General features: G+C 31.0%; 2 protein-coding genes and 1 long non-coding RNA gene across 8 annotated transcripts; 1 reads left to right on the top strand and 2 right to left on the bottom strand.

Annotated features, from left to right (window-relative positions):
* Nucleotides 1–46: 46 nt before the first annotated feature.
* Nucleotides 47–27916, bottom strand: Pka-R1 (Protein kinase, cAMP-dependent, regulatory subunit type 1). Of its 5 annotated transcripts, none has more exons than XM_967511.5 (4): nt 27602–27916; nt 3687–4043; nt 3117–3628; nt 47–713 (listed from the first exon to the last, which is right to left on the bottom strand). In XM_967511.5, exons 1-4 carry the CDS (start codon nt 27764–27766, stop codon nt 629–631), a joined length of 1119 nt encoding a protein of 372 aa, XP_972604.2. In that variant the 5' UTR covers nt 27767–27916; the 3' UTR covers nt 47–628. The 5 variants fall into 5 exon arrangements, with proteins under 5 accessions (XP_972604.2, XP_008199573.1, XP_008199574.1 ...); XM_008201351.3 differs by lacking the exon at nt 27602–27916 and adding an exon at nt 24170–24317; XM_008201352.3 differs by lacking the exon at nt 27602–27916 and adding an exon at nt 11544–11689.
* Nucleotides 14264–15698, bottom strand: LOC135265568 (uncharacterized). Of its 2 annotated transcripts, none has more exons than XR_010333278.1 (3): nt 15503–15698; nt 14384–15385; nt 14264–14335 (listed from the first exon to the last, which is right to left on the bottom strand). It is a non-coding gene; the product is annotated as an uncharacterized LOC135265568 (long non-coding RNA). The 2 variants fall into 2 exon arrangements; XR_010333277.1 differs by having other exon boundaries at nt 15439–15698.
* LOC660277 (uncharacterized) lies at nt 14508–18260 on the top strand. Its single transcript, XM_015978007.2, has 2 exons — nt 14508–14655; nt 17416–18260. Exons 1-2 carry the CDS (start codon nt 14508–14510, stop codon nt 18084–18086), a joined length of 819 nt encoding a protein of 272 aa, XP_015833493.1. The 3' UTR covers nt 18087–18260.
* Nucleotides 27917–27924: the final 8 nt, after the last annotated feature.

The following is a 27924-nucleotide window of genomic DNA, read 5'->3' on the forward strand; positions in this document are numbered from 1 at the left end:
GTTGTCTGAACTCACAATCCATTTCTAGGAAATAATGAAAGATCAATTAACACAGTAAACCAAGGAAGTCTTCGTTTTATTGTTAGACAGTTATTTACAATGGTTATAAAAGTAATCCAATTAAATTTTCTTAGAAAATTTCAAACAATTGGATGCGTGTAATTGTTGGTACACTTTATTCCTTAAACTAACAAAAATAATACAAATATTGCTAAAAGATCGTGAAAACCAAACTAGAAACAACCATTTCAATCCCATAAACTTTCACAAATGTAACATTTCCCGTCGATGATTTACTTGTTGTACTTAAGATACTATTTAGAGCGAGAAGGATGTACAGAAATTATGTTAATTACCACCAGTTGGTCAGGTTTTAATCGCAATTAAACAAATTGTGGCAATTACACGAATAAAGTCCATAAATAAAATATTTCTCCTGCAAAACAACAATAAAATTTATATCAAAACAACTAGGGATTTTAAATAAATAAGTATGCTAAAGCTATCATCAATGAAGACTTTCAATTTGGCTGAGTCGCTTAACTGCAAAAAATTTCGACTTGTACTTAATAAACAATACTGTTCCTACGTAAAATTTCGCGACTCACGATAAAATGATTCAATTCAGTTAAACCGAAAGTGACACGAAGCTGTTATACTGTGTGATATTCCTCTTCAAAATGTCCGCACACAGGCCCAGGACTCGCTCAAACCTGCAACAAAACGTCATTATTAATGGAAAAGTTCTTCCGGCTCTAAAGAACAAATTTAAATTAAATCCAGTAATCTGGGAAAAAACTGGCAATTTTTTATTTAGCACTTTGCATTATTTTGAGGATGGTAGTCATGAGGTTCTACCAAGAGAATTGCTCTTTACATTACATCTTCAAGAAATTTACCTTTTATATGCTCTTCGCGTTCTTATACAAAACAAAAACAAAACTTTGAGTATATACCTACTTGAATATTTAAAATAAATTATTACGAAAGACATTGTTTTTAACCCACGAGAAAAGAGTTAAAAAGTGTTTTTCAAGATTATTCAAAATAGGTAAGGAAAAATAATTCAAAATATTGTAAAGCTTAATATTTAACATAAAAAAATCTCTGACTTTTTTTGGTATTATTAAAATTAACAGAGTTGGGGTGGTTAGAAGTAAAGAATAATATGTAACAACTTAAAAAATAGAGAAATTTGTGATCATTCGATAGTAGAAATTCATTCATTCATGATAATATCATTGATTAACATAACATAATAACGATGCTAAATAATAATTGTTTATTTAACGAGCTTGAGTGTAAATTGAACGCTTTATTTCACGAGTGGATTACTAAACCACAAGTGAAAACGAGTTGAACACAATATTTTTTTAGAATTAAAGTCAACAATACTTGAAATTGTTTTAAATCTGTTAAAAATAACCTGATGCTTCGTATTGAAAAATGCCTGACAGTTGTTAAAACTTTCTTACACAGGAAAAAAACCGTAAATTTTTAGTGTCGAAGAATAAAAATCATTCGTTCATGTTTCCGTTTCATTCCTTTTTGCGAAAGGTCTGACTGACATCTGTCCCAGATGTCATCTGTCATCTGTCCCAGATGTCAGTTTGGTAGTCTTAGAAATTGTTTAGAATATGAAAAATTTTACTTTAATATTTTTGTTTTATTTAGACATTATCAATAAAAACTGATGATTAGTTCTACTTTTTTTTAAACAAGTACTTTAGCTGCTTAATCATAAAAATAAAACTCCTACTCCTTAAGTCATTAAGCGTCACTTTTATTTTTATGACGCTGAGATTATACGTTTGGAGAAAAATTAAATGAAAGATTCATTCGATAACTGATTATTCGATGGTCAAAATCGTTCGGTTGTGTCCAACAGTAATTGCAATTCTTTATAAAACCATGATTTTGATACGTAACAGTCCGATAATGTTGTTTTCTCTAGATAAAGTTAAAAAAAATCATAAAATACTAATTAACTTTCCTCAAAAGTTAGATTATTACTGAAATACTAAACAAAAAATTACATTTGTTGCTCCAGCATCAATTAACTACATCCAAAACTACGAAGTAATTTTATTTAATACATTTTATTTTCCATTTCTTTCATTTAATCACATAAAAAAACTTACATTTTGTTTTTTTTTGGGGCTTAGGTAAAATGTAATGTTAGGCAAAAATTAATATCACTTTTTTTCTCCATTATATTGTTTCTAATTTTTAGTTTTCGGTTTAAATGAAGCACGTTTACTTTAAATAAATAATTTAAATAAATTTTTAAATAATAATAATAATAATTATTATTATTATTATTATTTTATCCTTCTCCTATGCTGGTTGTATTACGCGTTAAAAGATCTAACTGTTGTGGTGGTAAAATCGCTGCAGTAAAATTACAATAAATATTCAACGTCATGACCAATATACCCTTAACTTTTATTTTTTGTCAAGCCCCTAACGTGGCTCCCTCTGAGTGCAATTAGTCTTTTTTATAATCAACTGTCTAAAAGCAGTCAGATTGGCAACATTACAAAAAATATCGATTTTTTCGAATTTGCCAAAATTTTGCAAGTACTTTCGGTTCACTTTCATAAAAACCATTGTGGTGGAATTGATTAACCCGTTACCATGACAACTCATATAAAAGTTAAAGTCAAGAGTACCCAATTTCCACCACAATGGTTTTTATGAAAGTGAACCGAATGTAGTTTTTTACAAAATACGTTACGACTGTCAAAGAGCATCGAAAAGTAACAATGCAGAAACTCAATAAGTCCCAAAACCTCAAACATCCCTAAAAATAATTTCCTCAAATACATATGTACCCCAGTTCTTGAGGTATCAAAAAATTAATAACGTAATTAATGTGATAATGTGGCAACCACAAAACTTTTGTCATTAATTAAAGGTGCATTTAGATGTCTACAAGTTGCAAATTCATATGAAAAAGATTATTTTCGTAAGTGGTTGGAGGTAAGTCTGGTCTTTATCAAAATTTTGAGTGACAGTTGATTTAAAAAAAAAAAAAATGAAATATAGTTAGGTGAAGGCAAACTTCCTTCATTGATCAAGAAAGCAATGGTAAAACCCATCACGCAATGAATTACCTTGCTCTATCTAGTTTGACGCATTTCAAAGGTCCACAAGCGACCACAGTGGCGGCTCGTGGCCTATCCAACAATAGGGCAATTTCGCCGAAATAATCGCTTGGTCCCAATCTCCCAACTTCCGTCGGTTCTTCCCCTTCCGCTCTATTCTGTTTAACAATCGCTGTACCTTCGACGATGATATAAAAATCGTCTCCTGGCTCCCCCTGTCTCACAATCGTCTCACCATCTTCAAAACCCACCGGTTCTAGTGCATCAGCCACGGTGAGACGCTCCCACTTGTCAAGATTCTCCAATATTGACACTCTGGACAAAAACTCTTCGTACATTTTGCGCTTACGTATCGTCGAACCCATCAGAATCCTCCTGTACGAATCTCGGTCAATCCCCCAAAGTTTAACATCGGTTTTCGCTTTGACCGTTGCCGCACGTGGCGTACCATAAATGAGGGCAAGTTCGCCGAAACTGCCACCATCGCCTATAGTGGTCACTAGTTCGTTATTAACGTACACCTGCAATTAAATTAATTACATGAATCTGTAACTGATAAATAAGACAGTGAACACACACCTCGACTTCGCCTTGGTCGATGACGTAGAAATTATCGCCTTCGTCACCTTGCTGGATAATGGCTTCGCCCGGTAGACATGTCACTGGAAACATGGCATCGAAAATGTCCGAACGTTCGTTTTCGTCGAGATGTGAAAAGAGGACGTTTTTAGCGATGGCTTTCGACAGTGCTGCCATCGTTTTGTAGTCCTTGGGGACGACTTTTTTGACATAACTGGTGGCATCTTCTTCAGACACCGGCTCGGCGGAGATGCCGCCACGACGACGGACAGGTTGCTGGGTGTGGGTGGGCAAGGGGGAGAGGTCTTCGGTGTCTTCCGGTGAAGTCACTTGTTGTTTGGCATCTAGAGCTTGCTCCTAGAAAAAATTGATCCTTTATAAAAATAGGCCCAACCAAATGTTTAAAAAGAATCGATTTTAGAGATATAAAAAGTCAAAAGATAATTTTAAATATCGTAGAAACATTGAAATCACTAATGTGATCCGCCGTTTTTGCATCTGTACTTTTTTGTGATCGAATTCAAAACGTATTGCGTTTAAGATTCAGAATTATTTTTGTTTAACGCTATTTTTAAAGTGTTAATAATGATTTTTAGATTTTTGTGTTTTAGTAAACATTTATTGGTGAATTTGTTTTTGGTTGATTGAAAGAAAACATGACGAACACGAACTACTGTACTAGTAGAAAACAACGTAAATAAAGTTCTCAAAACTCTTTAGTTTCGATTAGAATTTTTCTAGATTATTTCTTAGCTTTACTTCTGTCGTACTCTTCTTTAGATTTTTCTTTAAATTCTTCTTTAATTCTTTTCTAAATAAAGCCGCATCTACATCTGAAATCTGAATCCCTATGTAAATTATGTTTTAGATTCTTTTATAAAATCTTATTTAATTTCTTTTAGAATTCTCCCAGATTATTCCTTAGAATTGTTTCTACTTCATTCATTCATTGATTCTACTCAAAATTATTATTTTATAAGTATTTCTACATTTTTTTCACATTCTCTAAATTTTCTTTTAAAATCAACTCTGCATCTTTTCAAAATTCTATTTTTGTTATGTTTAAAATTCTTCTGAATCAATATTTTTAGATTAGTTTCTGTCTCTTCTCTAAATTTTTCTCAAGATCCTTGTTTAATTTTTTTCTAAAACGGTTTCTAGCTGTGAAATATAAGCTCTTCTTCGGATTAATTTATAAACCCATTTTTAGATTCTTGTCTAGAGATTTCCTTAATATTTTCTGAATTCTAGTCAAAATTATTATTCTATAAATACTTTTACTTTTTTTCTACAACTCTAAGTTCTCTTATAAAATCTACCCTGCGTCTTTTAAAATCCTATTTTAATATCGTTTAGAATTCATCTAGATTAGTTTTTGTACTTTCCTCTACATTTCTCTTCTAAGATTCTTATAATATTTTTTTCTAAAACGGCTCTTCTTTGGATTCATTTATAAACCCATCTTTCGATTCTTGTCTATAGGTTTCCTTACAAATATTTTCTAGATTATACTCAAAATTATTATTTCATATAACTTTTTTTTATAAAATTTTCTTTTCAAATCAACTCTGCTCCTTTTTAAAATTCTATTCTAGTTTCGTTTTAGAATTCTTCTGGATTAATCTTCTTAGTATTGTTGCTGTACATTTCTTAGTTTTTTTTTCAAGATTCTTGTTCCATTTTTTTCTAAAACGGTTTCTAGATGTGAAATATGGACTCATCTTCAAATTCATCTTTAGATTCTTTTCTAGAGGTTTCTTTACAATTATATTCTAGACTCTACTTAAAATAATTTTATAAATACCTACTTCATGTACAGCTTTTCGACATTCTTTAAATTCTTCTTTTAGACTTTGTCTCCGTCATTTAAAATTCTGTTCTAGTTTCTTTTAGAATTCTTCTGGATCAATATTTTTAGATTAGTTTTTAGATTAGTTCTAGATTTTTTTCAAGATCCTTGTTTGATTTTTTTATAAAACGGTTTCTAGCTGTGAAATATGAGCTCGTCTTCGGATTAATTTATAAACCCATTTTTAGATTCTTGTCAAAATTATTATCCTATAAATACTTTTACTTTTTTTACAACTCTAAGTTTTCTTTTAAAGTCTACCCTGCGTCTTTTTAAAATTCTATTTTAATTTCATTTAGAATTCTTCTAGATTAATCTTTTTAGATTAGTTTCTGTATTTTTCTCTACATTTTTCTTCTCAAGATTCTTATATGATTTTTTTCTAAAACGGCTCTTCTTCAGATTCATTTATAAACCCTTCTTTCGATTCTTGTCTAGAGGCTTCCTTGTAAATATTTTCTAGATTCTACTCAAAATTATTAGTTTATAAAACTTTTTTTTATAAAATTTTCTTTTAAAATCAACTCTGCTCCTTTTTAAAATTCTATTCTAGTTTCGTTTAGCATCCTTCTGGATTAATCTTCTTAGCATTGTTTCTGTACTTTTCTTAGTTTTTTTTTCAAGATTCTTGTTCCATTTTTTTTCTAAAACGATTTCTAGATGTGAAATATAGACTCATCTTCGAATTCATCTTTAGATTCTTTTCTAGAGGTTTCTTTACAATTATATTCTAGACTCTACTTAAAATAATTTTATAAATACCTACTTCATGTACATTTTTTCGACATTCTTTAAATTCTTCTTTTAGACTTTGTCTCCGTCATTTAAAAATTCTATTCTAGTTTCGTTTAGAATTCTTCCAAATTATTCTTTAGCATTGTTTCTGTACTCTCCTCTAGATTAGATCCTTCTCAGGACTTTTCTTTGACATTATTTTGTAGACGGTTTTAAAAATTATATATTCTACGTTCTCAAAATTCTGTTTTAAATTTTGCTCTTCTTCAAAACTCTATTATAGTTTCGTTTAGAATTTTAGACTATAGACTATAACCTTTACTTAGTATCATAGTTCTGTTTAATAATAATTTTATCAACAAAATATTTTGTATAATATTCTCTAAAAATTTGAAGAGAATTTATCATGTTATCGAATAATCTGGAACGGGTCTAAAGTTCTTCAAATTTTCTTAAAATTCACCAAAATTGCTGTGACCCGGCAAATTCAAACTGAATGTCTAACAAATCACCAAATCATATAACGCGACCTTTCGGGTGGCTCCACACCCATCAAAAATCGCATTAATTCAAACAAATCGCGTGTGGAAAAAAGGTTATAATTACAGATTTATTTATAAGCGCAAGTCAAGGACATGCAGAGATGTTACGAATTTTTTTATTAAAACTTTCGGTAAATGTTAGACATGCATGCAACGAAATTTAAACAAAGTGTTGTTAATAGGGCAAGTTTGAAATCGTGACTGCATTCGGAAGGAGAGAAAAAAAAGGGCAAGATATAAACAGATAAGGAATATTTGCGGCATAACACGCAATCGAAGATTTAAAAGGTCGTAAGCATTATAATTTTTAGCTAGTTGGCACGATATTACTACAGTGGCAGAAAAAATACGGTAAAAGCCACCGTCAATGTAATACGATATAAAACCACAGTCATGTGCAATTTGACGCGAAATAAAATTTAATTTCAAGTTTATTCAGTTTTCATACAGAAGCTCGCAAATAAATTGAAAACCCAGACTAATAATAATTTCCGATTCAGTGCCTCAACCCTTTGGCACGACCTCGCCTAATTGAAAACGGTTGACAAAGGGTTCAAATTCTGCATTATTCCCTACATAAATGTAATCCATTTAAAGCAAGGCCGTTCCATCACTCCACTCGAAAAATTAAATGCGACAAAGTTTGCGTTTAATTTTAATAGTCGCTGCAGCTTTTGCGGTTTCTATCGATTAATTTGCGCCTGCTGAATTTGTTATTTTAAGACTCGAGCGTTTAAAACCCCTAATGGCTCGCTTATTTGTTTTAATAACAGGTGTCGGTTAGTTTTTGCCAACCTTGACCCTTTAATTTGTTGTAATAAATTTCTTGAACTACTCGTTAAGTATTGAGCAGACGCCTACGTCTCGAAACCGTGTGGGAGGAACAATGCAGTTTACTTTGGACTTTTTTTCATCACTTGAAAAGGACTAAAAAAGAAAAAACACAGTTGTGTTAATTGATGTTTATCGAATTTTATTGCTTTATAAATACGAAACACTTAACCAATCAGGATGATTCGCTGTAAATTATTTCTGGCGTGATTTATGGCGATGTGAAACGAAAAATATCAATTGGATGAGCTACAAACTCACCAAAGTGATTTCGAATCAAGCAAAAATGCGATAAATGTATGCCTCGGCATGGAAATTGGCCCATTTCCGATACAACAGGTGTGTGTTCTATTTTGTTTAGTATAAGTCCACACAGAACTGACTAAATTAAATAACCAGAAAACCTATTTTTATTTATTTGGTGTTTTCGTCATACAGGGCGTACATACATTAAAATTTTTTAAGTTCCAATACAGCCACGGTTTTAAAATTTTCTACACAACTTAAATCGGACATCAACTGACTTCAACTAAATTATTTTCAAAATGACTGAACAACTTTTAGCCTTTTGAAACTGAGTAAAATGTACCCTAGTTGTTTGTACTTATCTGTCATAGTTTCAGACGTATGTTATTTTTTTTATGCAAATTTTCATATGCAGGGATTCATTCAAAATATCATAGTTCTAGAACTTTTTACAATAAGTGAATAATTCTTTTTGCATTTGATAACCACAGGTTTAAAGGGTCTTCTAAAGTCTTCAGGATTGTCAACTGTCAACTTGCTAGGCTACTATAATTTTTTTAATGTTTCAAAAATTATTATAACTCAATTTTTTCAAATGGAAAAACTCTGTTTTTTCAATGACAATCAAAAGAACATCGATTTTTTGGAAGAATTTTATCGACATCTTCTATATCTGTCTCTTGCAGTTTTTGAAATAATAGCAAAAAACGGAATTTTAGCTCATTTTATCGAGTAAACTTTCAAAAAATATGACAAAGTTGTGCCATTGATTAAAAGAAATGTTCGATTTGTCCACCATTTTCATTCAAAAAGTTCAAAATTCGATGGATGATTCGACTTGAGTTACTTTACATAATTCACTAAATTATAATAAAACGTAATTAAATATAATTGTTTTGCTGCTTATTCGATAATGAACTAGCTGAAAACTAAATAACATATTGAAGTTTGACAATTATACACCATTTTGCAAGGCCTATTTGATTAATAGCAATAAAAATTACAAAGTAAAATCCGTTGTTTGTGTTTATTTTAAAAACTGCAAGAGGACGTGTTGATAACAGTCACCACAAATGACGATGTTTTTTCGATTGCCGTTGAGAAAATAGAGTCGTTCCTCTTGAAAAAACAGCATTATGGTCGTTTTTTGATAACCATTTCGAAAAAATCATACTAGCCTTGAATTTTGACAGTTGACAATTTTGAAAATTGTAGGAAGCACTCTTGAAATTTTTGGTTATCGAATGTAAAAAAATAACTGCCTTATTACAAATAAAATAAATAAACCATAGCAAATAAAAATTTTAACAAAAAAAATTACATATGTCAAGAAGTACGACAGATAAGTACCAAAAACTAGAATAAAGTGTACTCACTTTAAGAAGGTGAATTCAAAATGCAATAAAAATATTTTATTATTTAAAATTTTAGAATTGGCGACAATTTTTCGTAGTTTCGGAAGCACAGCCATTTTAGAACAAAATTTTAAAGCTCTATCTACATTAGAAGTTAAAAAGTTTCAAATGTAGGTCTAAAAGAACCAGCCTGTATAACATCAATGAACTAAAATTTTACAAAAAGTGTTTGATGACGAGTTTATGAACAAACACAGAACTTAATTCAATTTAAATAAAACAATAAATCTTTAGATGATTACACAAATAGTCCCACGTTCGAATTAAAACAACAAACAGATGCGTATACGAATTTATAATGAAAAACTTTCCGAGAAAATAAATGAGAAATAACTGAAATGTCAATTTTAATCCCCTAATTATACGAGAGGCAAGTGCAACCATAATTACTAATTAATACAGTGTTTACTCCAATTTATTAAAATAACAAATACTCATTAACAACAGCTAAATTCATCAAAATTACTCACATTTTCCAACAACATAATTGGGCCCAAATTTTCCACTTTGTTAAGATTATTTTTAGCTCAAAAACCAAAATTAACGTTTACTTATCAAGCATTCAGGTCTCCAACCCCATCATCCGGGATTTATCAATTATTAACTGTGCAATGTTTGTGTAATAAGCCCACAATGCATTAATCCCTTGTTTGCAGAATACATTACCGCTGATAATTAGAACCTGGGTGGAATAAACCACCGACAAAAAAAACAACTTGAAACGAATTCACGAAATGTAAAGTATGAGAAAGCACAATTTCCGGAAGTATTCCGGTAAACAAACGACGTACTTCCGACACAGAATTTAACAGGATTTTCTTCCAGAAATATTTGAAATGTTGTGCGACACGACTGTGTATTTTTAGCTTCTAATTTTGAAATTTCGATAAATAGGAGAGCTCCAAACACAAATTATGACGAAATGTTAATCTTTATGAAAGAAATCCATGAAACTGGGTGCGTTTCAGCCTAATATTTTCATCATTCGGGTGGTGAAAAAAAATTCTGTCATTTTTATGTTAATATGAAATCCTTGAAACGTCTATTTTTAAAACGCCCAAACGAAATGCGACAAAAATTTCAAACAGGTGTGCTGAAATAATTCGCTTCAGAAATTGTGGCAAACTTTCTTTGATTTATCTATCTATCAGTGGCAGGAAGCGCAAAACCAAAGCGATAAAAATAAACAAACAAACAATATAATAAAAATAAATATCTCGATTCGAATGAGGTGCACGCCTTCGTACCTGGGGCATTATGACGTGCAACAGACGTCCAAGAAACCTTACACAAATTTAAGATTAAGGTCGCACTCCACTTCTGGATATGATACCGAGGAAAGCGCAGCAATAACGACCACACCGCCACTCTCCGGTCACTACTAAAGTTGGATTGTGAGCACGCTACTGAACCGAGAGTTCATTGTGGATTGAATAAATCGCCGCTTGCATTCCTGAAGCTTGTCAAGAGGAAAAAAATACAGCCAGGTTAATGAATTAATTTAAACGCGATTTGTGTTCAAAAATCCACTTGAAAAAAAAACGAACACACGCAATAACTTTGTCGATGTTTTTGCTGAATCGAAAAGTAGAAAAATTCACACACAATCGCTTTATCACGGTAAAATGACCCCAAAGAAAGTTAATTAAAAACCTCAACAACAGGCTAAATAATTACTTAACCAGCTTCGTAATTAAAAAAGCCACGAAGTTTTAACTCAATTACGATTTAATTCAATTTTTTATCAATTTAGTTAAAACTACACTGTAGCTTAGTTTTGCAAACAACCCCACCTTTTACATTTTATTGCGTAATCAGGTGCTTTTGCTCCACTTTTATTACAACCTTTAAATTTACGATCGAAATATAAAGTTGGGGTGGCACTCACTTGTATTTTTTATTCAAGAACTAGAAACACAAAGCACTCATTAAACCCGACGTGCCCTGCAATTTACCACCGACCAACTCTTCTTCCTGCCGCTATAATTCTCTTTGTAATTTTTCAAAACCCAGAGTAGTAATAAATCTTTTAAACGGATGAGCAAAATGCGAATTAAATTTGATCGTAGCGCACTCTCGGTAACAAATAAAAAATATCACACAAACAAATCACGTGGTGATGGTGGTGGTAAAAATAAATCGAGTGAAAAAAACCGTCGTACGTAATCATTTTGACTTTTGAACTTTTATTTAACAAGCGAAAAAGCGCACGTAGTTATAATACTCACTTATTATTTACCTGCAATCTTTTAACCATTATGTTTGACTCAAACTCGGCACTTATTACTTGAAGATATTAAAATGCAATCGAATCTTATCAGAAGCGTAATAAAAATTCCGATTAATCTACAATGTAATAGGGTGTTTATTTCGGGGCCAACGCGACCTGCGAACTTTGCCTCTGAGATAAACCACTTGGCGGATCCTGGGAGGGCACTGTGCTCACCACGTGCGGATTTTCCATTACGCAAAGGCCCCTCATGATAAAGGAACTGAACGAACGGCGATAATCTACGCCCCAGAAAGCGAATTTTGGGTGGATAAAATTTATTTTTTAGAGAAAAATATTGAACGTCTATGCCATTACGAAAATGCAAACTTTTTTAAAGCGGTCTTAAATAAATCACAATTTCACTTAAGATTTTTTAAATTAATCTCGATTTTCAATTCAAACTAGTCTGAAAGAAATGACAAATTTGACATAGTAAAACTTAAAAATTGATTTTGTAGGTCGCGTATTGTCATTCACTATTCGCAAGTCTGATGATTTTGATGCTTGATGCTAATCTAGTGATAACTCCTTTAAAAATTCAGTTACACATACCATGTGTTTTTTTTTAGAAATAAATACGCTTCAGTAACTGCAGTTAACAGCAGAAACCTAATAAAATCGAGCATTTTCCAAACATTTCGTAAAATTAGCTTTTTATTGGCCAATTTTCAAGAGAAAACATTTTTTAACTTTTGATCAAATAAGTAGTAAATCAGCTTAAAAATTCTCGAATTTGTGGTGTTTTTCATTTTAACCAATTTTTATAAACACAAACTTATCAAATAAAGTCAAAAACTATACATATTTTTTGTATATTTTAAGTATTTTTACTAAAAACTTACCAACAAAAATTACTTCATATATTTGTTCAAAACTAATCCGAAAACTCAGCAGTTTAGTCAAGAAAAGATGATTTTTTACAAAATTTTACTAAATCAAGTTAAAAATGACATTATTTTTGGAAATATTTCGCAAATTTTCGTTAAAAATAAATCAAAAATTTACCGAACTCGAACCAAAATGTTTAATAACGTTTAAGAATGTTTGTGACACAATAAGAATGTTTTTTTTCGTTAAAAATGAACGAAATAACACCAAATTAAATCGAGATTTGTAATATTTTAGCAAAAAATTTGACTAAAAATCGCTAAAGCAAGTCTAAAATAATTTAGTATCCCCGTTTCACATAATTCAATTAGTTTTCCAGGGATACTTCATTCTAAAAAACAAATTATTTTGAACCAACTCATAATTTTTTGCGTCATTATTATAAAACACATCAAAAAATAACTAAAAGGAGTCAATAATTAAAATAGTGCCTTTTTCTACCGTCCTAGCTAGTTTTTCAGAAACGCAAAACTTAAAATAAACCGAAAATTTAACAAATTGGATCAAAAATAGTCTTAGATTTACCTGTTTGAAGTGTTTCAGCACGTTTATGAAGTAAAAATTATTTTTCTCGAAAATTTTTGTTAAAACTAATATAGCAAACATCAAATTGAACCCAAATTGACATTAATTTGGGAAGGTTCACAGCATTTAGTTAGTATTTAACTCAGAAAAGTATTTATTTTGTAAATGTTTTTCAAAACACACCTAAAAATTGCCGAAAACAAAAAGGAACTGATGATATTTGCCTGATTAACTCATTTTTAGTAAGATTTTGAGCAAAACTTCGTCAAAAATAAGCCAACAGAAACACAAAATTTGGTCGAAACTGTTAATATGTTTACCTTTAGCATGTTTTCAGACTATAATTTTAACTTTTTGTGTCATTATCATAAAACAGACCAAAAAAATAACTAAATGAAGAAAAAAAAATGAAATAATTTTGCCTTTTTCGACCGTTATAGCACGTTTTTGTTTTTCAACACAGCAAAACTCACTTAAAAATAAGAAAAAAGTACCAAATTAGGTCAATAATGGTCTTAAATTAATAGTGTTTCAAAATGTTTGTAGGCTGAAAAAAATTTTTTTTCAAAAATTTTTGTTAGAACTAGAAAAACACCAAATTAAAGCAAAATTAATATTACTTAATATACCTAAAATTCAACAACAACAATTAGAAACTGACGACATTTGCCAGTTTCACTCATTTTACCAAAGTTTTCAGCAAAACTTTAACAAAAGCACAAAATTTGTTAATATTTTTACCTTTTTGAAGCTTTTACGCATATTTTTAGCCTAAAACATCTGTTGTTTTTGTGAAATACTAATCAAACAGATCGAAAATTAACTAAAAGAACTCAATAATTATATTATTTTTGGCTTTTTCGAACGGTCTTACTCGTTTTTTAGCCACAAACACAAAATTTCATTAAAACCAAACCAAAAAAATACCAAACTGAACCAAATCTTAAGCTGTTTTTCAGCGTTTAAGCACCTTTTTGAGCTAAAAGCTCAATTTGACAGCGCGATTTCGCTAAACTGGGCCACAAAGTCATTAAATTGTTAGAAAAAAAATATCACAAAAGATGTGACGTATTTAAACAAAATATTTATAAGTGTGCCAACTTTTTATCTAGGATCTAGTAGGTTGTTTTTTGACGATACGGTTGCTAATAATTAAATGTCCATTTAAAACTTAAAATATTGCTAGAAAATGAAATAACCAAGAAACCGGACAATTACTTGAATTTTTCTGAAAAAACAATTTAAACCCAAGTATTCATTTCCGGAAAATGACACTCTAGGCATGTCATGGCTAACTGCGAGCCATTCCAACCTCGTCGTTTTTGCCACTTCTCTTTCGTTATTTTCTATAAAACCAAAGTTGCAAACTTTGTAATTTCCAGTTGGTGTTTTACCCCGCCACGCCGACTACGATTCAAATTCCCCACCCAACACGATCGTGTTTTGTTTTATGTAGTGCGCATACTCGTGTCAAAGTTGGTGGCACTGTGGCGCCCCCATTGCAAGTGTGAAAGTAACATGGCGACACCATCAGCTGCTCTCTTGGATCGTCTTGAAAAACAGGGCATTCCAAAATCGAAAAGAAAACTACAAAAGCACCTCAGAAGCGCCGGATTGGCCTACATATCACGTACAGGAAAATTAATACCGGCAAAGAAAGTGGCAGGTGAGTTAAAGCCGTTTTATCTGTGTTTACATTGTGACATCTGACAGCTTTAAACCACATCATTTAGTGCCCGTATTTTTAATACGTCATTCCGGTTGATTCACACAAATGGCATCATTTTCCTATCGGAAAAATTCGCGTTTATCGCACGATGGAAATGCCATTTTCGTACGAAATACGATTAAATCGAATTCGACGCTTTGAAAATTTGCATTTTCGAAACCGTTTTCTCATTCAAACTTGGGCACCTTTACGACCTTCTGTATCTAGGTCATTCGATTTATTGAAGGAAACATTGGCCTTGTCGTTAAGGCACGTGCCACACTATAACAGGTTCGATCAAATGTTAAATTCAACCGCCGATTTGTGGAAAACTTGGCCGATATTTAAACCGTAATTATGGCCATTTTGACTTGTTGCTCTCCTCGACATGTGCTCCTCGTTTGTTACCTAATCGAACTGGGTTTTTGGGATGGATTCAGTGCGTCAACAATTCGTCGAATCATCATCATTACCAAAAATAGCCATTTTTTTCGCATTCAGATACGAAACCTTTCGTAATCTCAAGGTAGGGCTTGTTTTCTTTTACATCATCTGACCTTCGGATTTTGATCCGAATCGGGGGGAATCCTAAACTCACACAAACAAGCACAATCATCGTCCGGTACGTCACAATGATCCCGTTACGAAATCTTACACAATTTCGGTTTTCGCGCCAAAATATCCCCCTCTGTAATTAACGTTTCAGTAAAAATATTAGTACAAGAGGCAATAAAATTGCACCTTGAAACGCCTTATCGCGAATTAGAACGACAAACAACCTTTGAGAAAGACTATTTTATCATACCTCAATGCGAGCGGGCCCCCTTGAACTTGCAAAGTTTAAACTATTTTCGACGTATTTTCTGGATTTTGGCAATGAATACAATTGGAAATAACCGATTTTGGGGCCGTATTTGCATAAAAACTGATAAAAATCACTTGAAAAATATTGACATTTCTCAAAAATGACATTTCAGTTGGGGCACAGCACGAGTGATTCGTGAGAAAAATAGTGACTACGTTTACACAGGGCTTTTGATGAAACAGATGTTCTGTACTTCTGGATTAAAAATTATGATATAAATAAATTATTTTTTTATTGAAGTTGATTGGAACTTTGCAATTAAATTAGCAACATTGAAAATGTAAAAACAGAAACATAAAAAACGGACTTGTCAAGATTATTCATTGTTACAAGGAAAGCTACAGGCTGTCTAAAAATTGGCGAATTCCGACTTTAGAGCATTCTAGAGAACCACTTCAGTAGTCCAAATGTAGAAAAAAAAAATAAATTCAGACTTCCTCTTAAAGATACACTCTTTGAATTGCGATTTCTTCAAATGCAAGCTAAAAGTTTCTTTAGTATTTATTGCAATTTATGGAGTAGATGATTGTGGAGAATAATAAATGTAAGACATTTTTTAAAAATAAGCTTTATTTTGGAGTAAAAGAAATCTTAAATTTTGGTAATTCCGTCTGATTTTTAAGATAAATTACGAAAATTTAAGATTTTTTTTACTTTCAAACGAAGCTAATTTTTCGAGAAATTGTTTTACATTATTATTTTACACAATCATCTACACCGTAAATCGCAATAAACATGGATTTTTTTTCCTGTATTTACTTACACTTACCTTCAAACCAATGTATCTTTCTGGGGAAGGCCAGAATCTTTTTTTTTTCTACATTTGGACTAGTGAAGTGATTCTGTACAGCGCTCTGAACTCGGAATTCGCTAATTTTGAGACACGCTGTATTTTTTATTTAGAAAATTTATCTGGAAAAACTACATTAACACATTAAATGATAACAGAAACAAGACTTATGCAAATAACTCAATTATTATAATAGAAAAAATCATAGCATTCTACAAATTACAAGTTTTGGCTGATTGTGATATTTCAGAAAAGACTGGCCTGAAATATTTCAAAATCATCAGAAATAAACACAAAGAAATAATTTTTACCCCATACATAGATTAAATGCAAAACTATACAATACTTATGAAAATAACTCACTTTTTATAATAAAAAAATCGTAGTGGCATTCTAGAAACTAAAAATTTTGGCTGATTGTGATATTTCAGAAACGACTGACCTGAAATCTTTCAAAGATCAAAAATGAACACAAAAAATAAGTTTTACTCTATTTATACATTAAATACTAAACCAATATTTATGAAAATAACTCAATTTTTAAATTCTAACACTAAAAATTTTGGCTGATTGTGATAATTCAGAAACGACTGGCTTGAAATATTTAAAGATTATCAAAAATGAACACAAAAAAATTATTTTTACTACATTAATACATCAAATGCTAAACCTGCGAAAGTAACTCAATTTTTATAAAAAAAAAAAACTGATTCTACAAACTACAAATTTGGCTGATTGTAATATTTCAGAAAAGACTGGTCTGAAATATTTCAAAATCATCAACAACGAACAGAAAGAAATAATTTTAGCGATTTAACGGTTTTTATATGCCACAAAGAATCGTCAATAAACACTGTGTGTACGTGTCATTATTTTCCAGCCAATCAATATTGCTGTACAAAAATTGAAATGTCCTTTTATATGAATAAATATCCACATTTTAGTAATTTTTCTGGATAAAGTGGTTTAAAATTCGTGTTGATTGCACGCTCCAGTGGCGCCCGCACCCCACTTCCTCCGTTTTGACGGCAGATGTTTAAAAGCGTCTTTTCCGTTGTTTCAGAGGAGCTATGCCAGTGCCCCCAAAAATGTGATGAAAGAGTGCCTATGGAGTCTCGCGAGCGGCTGTTCTCGTTTTTCTACGGTCTGGGCGAAGCCGACTTGCAGAACCAATTCCTGCGTCAGAACATGGACCTTCGAGCGCGTCTCAACATCCCGGAAACGACAGGCAGTGGCCGGCCCCCTCGCAGGATAACATGTAAATATCTGGTGCCTCTCCTGCCGAGTTTGGAAACGGTGGAAGTGTGTCAGAAGGCGTTCGTGAGCGCTTTCGTGATAACGACGAAACGAGTCCGGTTACAAAGAGAGAAGCTGATTTCGAGTTTGGGTTTAAACAGTTACAGCAGTCATAACAGGAGTACGAAGCCGGCGGTGGCGGCCGGGGCCGCCTCCCCACCGACCGAAAACCCGAAAAAGTCGCCCAAGTTTCCATCGGCGTGCGATTTTACGTCTAGTTCTGAACCAAAGACAACACCCGAGATGCCTCCAGTTGATAAGCCGTCGGTCAAGCGGCTTGTCGATAACCCCCTTATCCCATTAGGGCTTTTGTTGCCCGACGGTGTGACTATTGCACCGGTCACGGCCAGCCCGGACCACGACAGAGACATTGCAATTGTTAACAACTTTTTCTCTAACCAATTGTGGAAACCGGAATATATAGGTACTTATTCATGAGGGCGACGACGTCCTCGTTTTATGCCCACCGTACTTAGTTTAATTACAAAATGATCAATTTTTACCTATTTGAGAAAATACCTATACGTATTGTTATTTATATTTATACTGCATAGTTTATTATATTGACGAAAAAAACATATATTAATTGTTTTCAATAAAAACTGTTTTTTATGTTTTATTTTTGTACCTATCACACTTGTGTACATAATTTTTATCAAACAATACGAGACCAAAAAGCACCTGTACCTCAAATGAAACTTAACTATATCGTAAATTTTGTAAATGTGTATTTTAGGCATTATTTGAGTTTTTTTCTGTTATTTTATATTTACGAAAAAAATGTTGTAGTCGGCAAGTATTTTATATATTTTATAATTTCGCTGTTAAATAAAAAATTAGAAACAAACAATGCTGTATTAATGACTTGACAATAAAAACAAAAACACGACAAATTACTGAAAATCAGAAATTACATGAACACAGGTAGGCAACCAACAATTCATTTAAAAAAAGAGGCCCTTTTAAAAGACAACTGAACAGCAAAATACCTAACAAGAATTTGTTTTTTTTTTACCGCAAAATCGGTAAGGAATAAAATTCGATTTTTTATTAATTAGACAAAGATTTTACCAAATTACCAGAAAAATCGTGGAATTTTTGCCTTTTGTGGACATTTAAGCGTTTTTTTTTAAATAAAGTAGCAATCATTTCGGGAATTTTTCTCAAAAATTAACCGAAAAAAAAGCAGAAAATTAGTAAAAAGTTAGTATTAATTTCAAGAATTTTACTAAAGCAGGTCGAAGAATAACTGTACTGAGACAAAAAAGCATATTTTTAGAGTATTTTCAACCAGAGCTACAATTATTTCGAAAAATTTCGATAAAAACAAGACGAAAATTAATCACATTTTTAAAATAAATTTGTCTTTTTAAATTTTTAGAGGCATTCACTAGAATTAGTTAGTTTCTTCACTCCACAATTGGCAAGAAATAAAATTCGATTTTTTAATTACTCGTAATGATAAAATAAATTATGATAAAATATTAAATATTTCGGGAAATTTCCTCACAAATCAGCCGAAAAAAATAAAAATCTCGGTAAAAAATGGCATTATTTGTTGGTTTTTATGAGAAATTTTAAAAAACCAAGCCGAAGAGTCCCTAAAATGAGTCAAATGGCATAATTTTATTGTGTTTTCAGCTACAATTGCTATTCTTTCGAGAAATTTCGATAAAAACAAGCCGAAGATTAATCACATCAAGCGATATTTTTTTATAAATTTGTCTTTTTTCGAATGTTTAAGGACATTCACTGGAATTACATTCTTCACTTCACAAACAACAAGAAATAAAATTCGATTTTTTTAATTTATTCGTATTTAATGATAAAATAAATTAGGGCAAAGAATGGCTGAATTAGCCCGCAAATTGTGGGCTTCATATATGTTTCTGAATTAAAATAAAAATATTAAATGTTTCTACATTAAAATATCAAAATTTCCTGAAAAATAAACCGAACTAAGTTAAAAATGGCATTGTTTTTAGTTTTTTATAAAAAATTTAATAAACCAAGCCAAAAAATCACAAAATGGCATAATTTTAATGTATTTTCAGCTAGAATTGCAATTATGTCGCAAAATTTCCATAAAAACAAGCCGAAAATTGATCTAAATTAAGCCAAAAATTATAATAAATTTGTCTTTCTTCGAATAAAATGTGATTATTATCAATAAAACTAGAATAATTTAGTGTCAATTTGTTTAATGTTTAACAACATTCACTAGATGTTTTTTCGCTGCACAACTGGCAAGGAATTAAAACGATTTTTCACTTTATTATTGATAAAGTGAATCAGATCAAAGAATCACCGGATTACGAGTAATTTGAAAATTGCATTTTGTGGGAATTTAGGCGTGTTTCTGAATAAAAATATCAATTACTTCAAAAAATCTTCTCCAAAATGAAGCCAAAAAAAACAAAGAATTCGTTAAAAATTGAGTAATTTGTTCTTTTTTTTAATTACTAAATTGAGTCAAAATGGCACAACTTTTGTGTTTCAACAAGTTTGTACCAGGAAACGCATTTATTTCGCAAAATTTCGCTTAAAACAAGTTTAAAATTGATAAAAATTAAGCCAAAAAATTTGAAAAATTTGTTTCTTTTCGAATATTTGAGGAAACAACATTTTTTTCGAAACATTTCACCAAGACTGGTCAAAAAAGCACCAAACTAAATTGAAATTGAAGTTACTTCAGTTCTAACTCGATTATCTAGTTAGTTTTTGCAACAAAAACTCATTTCTTGTAAAATTTTGTTAAAACACTCTTAAAAATTACTAAAATAATTTGAAAATGATCATATTTTACTTGTTTTATTCATTTAAAGTCGTTTGGGAGCGGAATTTCGCCCAAAAAAAATTAAATCAGTATTAATAATCGATGTTATTTTTGTGTTTTTTGATTGTTAAAGTAAACAGAAAACAGAGCTGAACAAGAACGCACTTGAAATTTTCGCAAAAACCACTCCAAAGGCGCCTTCTTTTGAACGTCAGGCCCCTATTAATTAAAAACAACGAGTTAGCAAGTTTTGCAAGAACCAAATCAGATAAGTGCGTTCAGAATAACAGAGTTTCAGAGTTGACTCTTAATCAATTAACGTCCATTGAAGTTTTCAAAGACCGGTAACAAGTTTTTATTTAGTTAGTGTCAATTTTATCACTGACCTATTTCTATGAAAGCTCTTGTGAAATCCGATATGAATGGCAGGTTTAATTAAGATAAATTAAGATGTTCGATTTTGCAAAAAATGGATCAAGTAATTGAAATCAGATTAACACAAAATCCAACCTGAACTGCGAAGCGTAATTTTTTCGCCATTTTAAATAAATTTCGCTTAAGCAACAGGTGACGTTAGTTGCAAATTAACATCATGTCTGCATAATTTTATTGCTCCCGAGGGAACACGTTACAAACTTTAATTCAATTTTTTGCAAAAGCAGACGGGATGTTGCGTACATATTTTATCAGACTGGATAGAAGATGAAAAGCAAACATTGCTGAAATTACGAGACGGGCTTCAAAGACTAACGAATCGTTTCACGCACGGGTGGGTAATTTTAAGCCAAAAAAACAGTCCTTTTTCACTAAAAATTAAATATTTGAGTGCTTCAATCATTTGTAATGTATTTTCCAACGTTTTTCCGACGAAAATAAATTTCTATATTGGGATTTTATTTGCGAAATGCACCTGTGACACTCCTGATAATACGTCAGGGACAATCGATCAAAACAAAAATTTAAAAATATTGCCATTTTTCGCCAAGATTAAGTAATCTTATTAGTCACGTACTGGAAGAACAATTAAGCTAATTGACCTTAAGACAGACAGACATTAATCTAACACTTTACTCGACAATAACGCCATTTATTACGTATCGATTAAAGTCTCTGTAAAATGTGAGCTCGAAAACTAATTACATTTTACCACGAAAATCTAATTCGCCAATTTTTTGTTAGAAAACTTTGTTGTTTTCGTCAGGTTAACCCACTTTTTAATCTGAACATTGGATAAGATTTATAGTGTTTTTCCCCGAGTTTCCGAAAGTGAAATAGTGAATAAACGCTGACGTCTACAGCGTAGTTGGAAAACTAGTAAAAGTGGAAGAAACCTATTTTTCACTCAGTCAGTATAAAGAAAAGAAATCAATTTGAATAATTTACTTCATAATGATTAGTTTTTCATGAAAAAATCCATTAAAGAAGCATTAGTGGGCAATTTATTAATCAAAGACGAACAACAAAACTATAACTATTAAAAACTGTGCAAAATTCTCAACGACAACTTATTGAAAAAATAAATCAAAAACACATTTAACTTTATCGCAAAAAAAAAATAATTGGCACGCAATATTAAAACTTGCTGTTACATTTAAAAACTTAAATTACACGATAAACTAAACTAAATAAAAAATATTCAATAATAGACAAGATTTCTTTATTTAGTTGTTAAATAACTATAAATCTTTCTTAGTTCATGATAACAGCTTGGTATTTTTTCAAATTGATTTTAAGTGAAAACAAAACCTACGAGGAATATCTTTACCAACTGTTACTGTTACCAACCCCAAAACATTTTTGATCACTCGGTGAATAACAAAAAAAAAAACAAAAAATTTTACGAAAGGGCACAAACTCTATGACTTTCATTTCATAAAAGGCATTTCAAATTTAAATAATAGATTTTTTTTGTTGGTAACATTTTAAGCATTCTTTTTAATATGTGAATCCTAGATTATAAACACTATTTTATAACACGTTTCCTATAGCAACGTGTTTTCACTATTTTAAAACACGCTTCCCATAGCAACGTGTTTTAAATTAAAATCTTCCAACGAAAAAATTTTTGAATAATACTCATACGAAAACGCTTAAAGTTCTCGGGTATCTAGGTAAGCAACTCGCGTACGCTTGTTGCATAACGACAACCCTCAAACTTTAAGCTTTTGTTTTAGGTCTCGTATTATTAATAACTATAAAAAGCTTTATTTGATGAGAAATTTAATAAAATAAAAAACACCAAAATTTTATACGATCGTAAATTACATCAGAATTACAACAAATAATTACTAAAAAAAGTCAAATTTCCTTAGAATTTTGTAATTTCAAGAAGCTGTCACAGCCCATATCTGTTATTAGAAACAGTAAAACTAATAGTTCACATTTGTAATCTTATAAATGCCAAAAAATAAAAAAATTAATTCAACTAAAAACCATAGAACTTTAGAATAATGAACTTATTTGATGACAGATTTCATAAAATAAAAAACACCACAATTTTAGACCATCGTAAATTACACCAGAACCACAACAGTTACTAAAAAAAGTCAAATTTCTTTAATTTTTTTTTTAGTTTCAAACACATTTTTAATTATCTAGGTTTGTTAAAGAAATTGTCTTAGCCCATATACAAGTAAAAGTAAAACTTAATATTTCACACTGGTGATCTTGAAAATGCCACAGATTCCAAAAAATAAAAATGTATTTTCAACTAAAACCATAGAGCTTTAGAATAATTAAATTATTCGATGACAGATTTCGTAAAATAAAAAAAAAAAAGAATTTTAGACCATCGTAAAAAATAGCAGAATCACAACAAATACCTATTAAAAAAGTTCAATTTTCTTAGAATTTTTTTTAATACCTAAGATTTTTCAATAAAGCTCTACCCATATCTGTTATTAAAAAAAAGTAAAACTAATACTTCACATTTGTAATCTTAAAAATGCCACAGAATCCAACGAATTAAAAAATGTAACTTCAGCTAAAAACTAAAAAACTTCAGAATAACTGACTATTTAATTTAATAAGAGATTTCATATAATAAAAAACATCAGAATTTTAGACCATTATAAATTACACCAGAATCACAACAAATAGTTACTAAAAAAAGTAACTTCCTTAGAACTTGTTGGTCGCAGATATATTTTTAATACTAATGTATTTTCAAGAAAGCTGTCTCTGTCTATATTTGTTATTAAAAACAGTAAAACTACTACTTCACATTTGAGATCTCAAAAAAGCCACAATTCCAAAGAATTTAAAAAAAGTAACTAAATGCATAAATGCTCCGCAGATAATTAATTTCAACTTTAATTTTTGTAACATAACACATTTTTTCTCGTTTAATCCCCGACTGACCGAAACCTTTTAAAATACCGAAGCAGATTAGTTCGCCAATTATTAAACAAATGACCACATAATTCAGAGTGGTAACTGACAAATCCTACACAAAGCTGGTCATTAATTTGCATTAATTTCGCCCGATAATGACCATTGTGCCAATTTTTTTCGCATTATTTTCGTGGCACGTGCCCTTTCGGCCTTATCCCCGCGAAAACATCAATACCAGAACGCGCAAGTCCGGCCCCAAAACAGAGAGTAATGCCTCCGACACTTTCCTTCTTATTTATTCGTTTAAAGGACGATATATCCTGAAAAAGCGTTTCAGGAGCGCTCTTCCAAAAGGATAAAAATGTGGTTCGTGCGGTCGCATATAAATGTCAAGTAGTAAATGTGAACTTACCACCGACAATGTCAACATCATCGCCACCGCACACAGAGGGGGTTGATACACGACCTTGGCCACGATAGACCACAAACGTGCTTTCAGCAACACCGACTGTGCCCGAATGCAGGTCGCTAGGAGACGTGCGCTCCGTCAGAATCCTTTCGTGACGTCATCAGGATAACACTTATGAAGGGGTGTGGTGAGGGGCGGAGGGACTATAGATCTTCATTGTCTCGGATTCGGGAGTAATTAATTAAGAAGTCAAAGGGGAAAGAAAAAAAAAGAATCGCGTTGACTTTGAGGTTTTAATCGATTACAAAAAAAGTAAATCCTTGTCAGAAAAGTAAGTCTGTTAAAAGTATATTTTTACTATATCTCAAGAAGAGTTTGCGATTAAATACATATCTTTTAACTTTTCTCTATGCATGTTAATTGTTTCAGAATTTTCCTTATACTCAATTCAAATTAATTGATTAATGTTACGTCCCTGCGAAAAATATTTCTTATGTCATATTGGAACAAGTGATACTTAAATTATTGTTTTGTCTCAAACACCAAAAACTACTTGCATAATTAAATAAGAACTAAAAATTTAAATAAACCCAATTTTTGCTCTCCACATGGTCTAGGCATCGTTGTTTTAGAATAATACTAGAAACCATAAAATTTCGATTAATTAACATTTTCATATTATTAATTTTATTGGGATATTAATGTACATTTTTAATTTAATAATTTTAATTGTGAAAAAGAGTAGAAAGACTAAAAAAATTCATATGCATAGAGAAAAAAAATATATTAAACAAGACGATAACATTTTATTTTATCTTCAAGCGTGGGCGTGGTTGAGAAGATAATGGTGAATTTTATCGTAGTGTAGTCTTTTTTATAATCAACTCTCTGACAAGTCAGGTTGGCATTACTATAAATAGTTTTTTTTTTAATTAAGTCTGATGTAACTTTTTTGCTGGTAACTTCAATTTTCTAATTTTTCAAATCGTCTTGAAGCTACAAGTATAACACGTCGAGTTATTTTAATGAGTAACGAATTAACGAATAACACTAACGATCGATTGAGAAAGGTCAAAAATTCAACAATGAAAAAAAAAGACGTCAAAAACAGAAAAACAACATGGTTGTGAATTAATTAATCGAATTTCTCTATAAGATAAAATTTCGTTTTACCATGAAGTAATCAATTGACATTCTTCAACCTTAACAAACTTTCAGTGTTTTCAACTTATTGTCAAAGTTTCAGCCCAGTTTAATAAAAAAAATATTATAATGTCGGTAATAATATTTTGATTGCTGTCAAAATATCTAAATTAATGTTGAGTTGTTTTAATTTTCGCGTGATAAAGCGAATTTAGCTCTCGTTCAAACCCTTAAAAATTTATCTTTACATTCCAGGATTCGTTTACTTTAGGACTTATTGTTGAACTTCTTGCACGATCAAACATTGTACAGTCTTCTCGTCTTTCTATCAGAAATTTAAGCTTTTCACTTAAAGTTAAAATTCCAAGGTATTTGGTTAAGTGAAGACAGTTAAATTATTATCAAGTTACCACAAATAGTTATTTGTTTTATTTTTTCTTGAAATTTTTTTTCGTAATATGTTGACGATTTAAAACTACGATCACTTGTATAAATGAAAATTTAAACATTTGATAAATGTTAAAATGAGTTTCAAAAATGTGTCGTCTGTTTCAATATCTCGAAAAATTACATTACCTTTTTCGGTTCAAACTTGTCAAGATATGAGGAAAAAATAGTGAAAATTATAAAATTCTGTTTTCTAGTCCCAACTCTTTCGTTAAATGTAACACGACAGCAGTTATTAGATTGCCTTGAGGGTTTGTCAGAGTAGTCTGACATTTAAAAATAAATCTGGCATTTTGAAAAAAAAATATATTTTTGTATTAAGACCGATCGAATTATGGATAAAATAATGTACGCAACTCACGTTTAATGATTATTTAAACACTCGTACTCTTAGGACACTCGCCTCCGGCTCGTGACATAATGTTCATAGTCGTGTCTTAATACACTCATTAAATGTTCGTTGTATAAAATACTATTTTGATTGACTTCTGCTCAAGAGCTCGAGGAGAGGTAAAAATACAGACTAAGGTTTTGAGATAAATATAAAAAGGATTTTTACATAATCTGTTGGCAATCAATACATAATAAAATTCTGAGATTAAAATACCTATAGTGAGTCAGATTTTGTCGTTTGATAATGAAAAAATAATTATTAATAACACGAGTGCTAAAACACAAGCGTTTTCGTATGAGTGTTATTCAAAATTTTTTTTAATATTTTAATATAAAACACGTTGGGCGTTGCTATGGGAAGCGTGTTTTAAAACAGTGTTTATTATCTAGGATTCAGATATTAAAAAGAAGGCTTAAAATGCTACCAACAAAAAAAGTAATTAATAATTATTAAATAAAAAAATCAAATTTAGGAATTGAGTGCTTTTAAAAACAAAATTGGATAATTGGATAATTATTTCAACATTTCATGCCAAAAACAATTAATGCATCAATAAAATCCATCGAAATAACGACGCAATAGTTTATTTACTTGCAAAATACATTCAATTAGTTGACAGGACACTGCACGACCTAATTTGTTATGTCCACACTATTTAATAGTTTGATTCAATAAATGCACCAATTCAACATTTCATGTCACGTATAATCCCAAACACAAAATTCCAGACAAGCAAATGGAACATAAATAATTCAAAATATTCTCAAGCAGAGCCAAATTAATTTTTTTCCTTTTTTTTTAGAAAATTTCAATTAACCAACAATCGAAAACCAACAAATAAAATAATAAAACTCTCTTTGGAAACGTCAATATTATTTCGAGACGAACTTTTATCTGGCTTTCAGAACTCAAATACAATTCAAACTGGAACATAAACAAGATACTTTCAACAATAATTGAACTTCAAAGAGTTCGGACAGAAAGCAAACCACATCAATGAAAAATAGGACAAAAATTAAACAAATTGAGGTCGATTTTTAATCACATTTTCTCGCTCATAAACCGCAAAAGTAAAGCAGATTTTGAAAACCATTTTTTAAACATTCGCCAATTTGACAAACGTCACAAGTGTCACCATCCAGTGTCACCAACTTAATTTCAAAGTCACAGCCCACTTAGCTTTAGCAACTTTGGGAAAAAATAATAAAAATAAACACTTATCCTAAAATACCACAACTCTTCAAAAATCAAATCACAATCTTGACAATTGAGATAATCAAAGCCTTATCAAAAACTCCGAAAACAAACAAACATGTGTACGGGGGTCCTGAACATACTCGGCATCAAACAGCCCCCTTGTGGGTGGATGTTATTGGATATTTAGACGATTGTTGTCATCATGGAGCCCCCGGGCGAAATCTAGGGTTAAAGCAAAGCAAAATGGTACTCACCCGTTCCAATTTTTGAAAATGTTCCCGTAAAAACGCAATGGGATTGGCTGGACGGTTTACACATAATTGAACAATACAATCTTTCAGAATTTGTTGGATATTATGAGTTTGAACATAAGCCTCACATTCGCGCAGTGATTGTTCTTCGTCAACATTCGCTGCCATTTTTTCACACACTTGAATTGATTTACGGATACAACTGGCTTAATAATGTTACAATTGCACTTCACGGAGCTTTTTAAAACGTTTGTTAATGTTAATAAAAAGAACAGAACGTGAGTTGACAGTTGCTGCTATTTTTATTTTGGTTCTTTTCTCGAGAT

This window comes from Tribolium castaneum, chromosome 1 (genome assembly GCF_031307605.1).
Source record: "Tribolium castaneum strain GA2 chromosome 1, icTriCast1.1, whole genome shotgun sequence".
NCBI lineage: Eukaryota > Metazoa > Arthropoda > Insecta > Coleoptera > Tenebrionidae > Tribolium > Tribolium castaneum.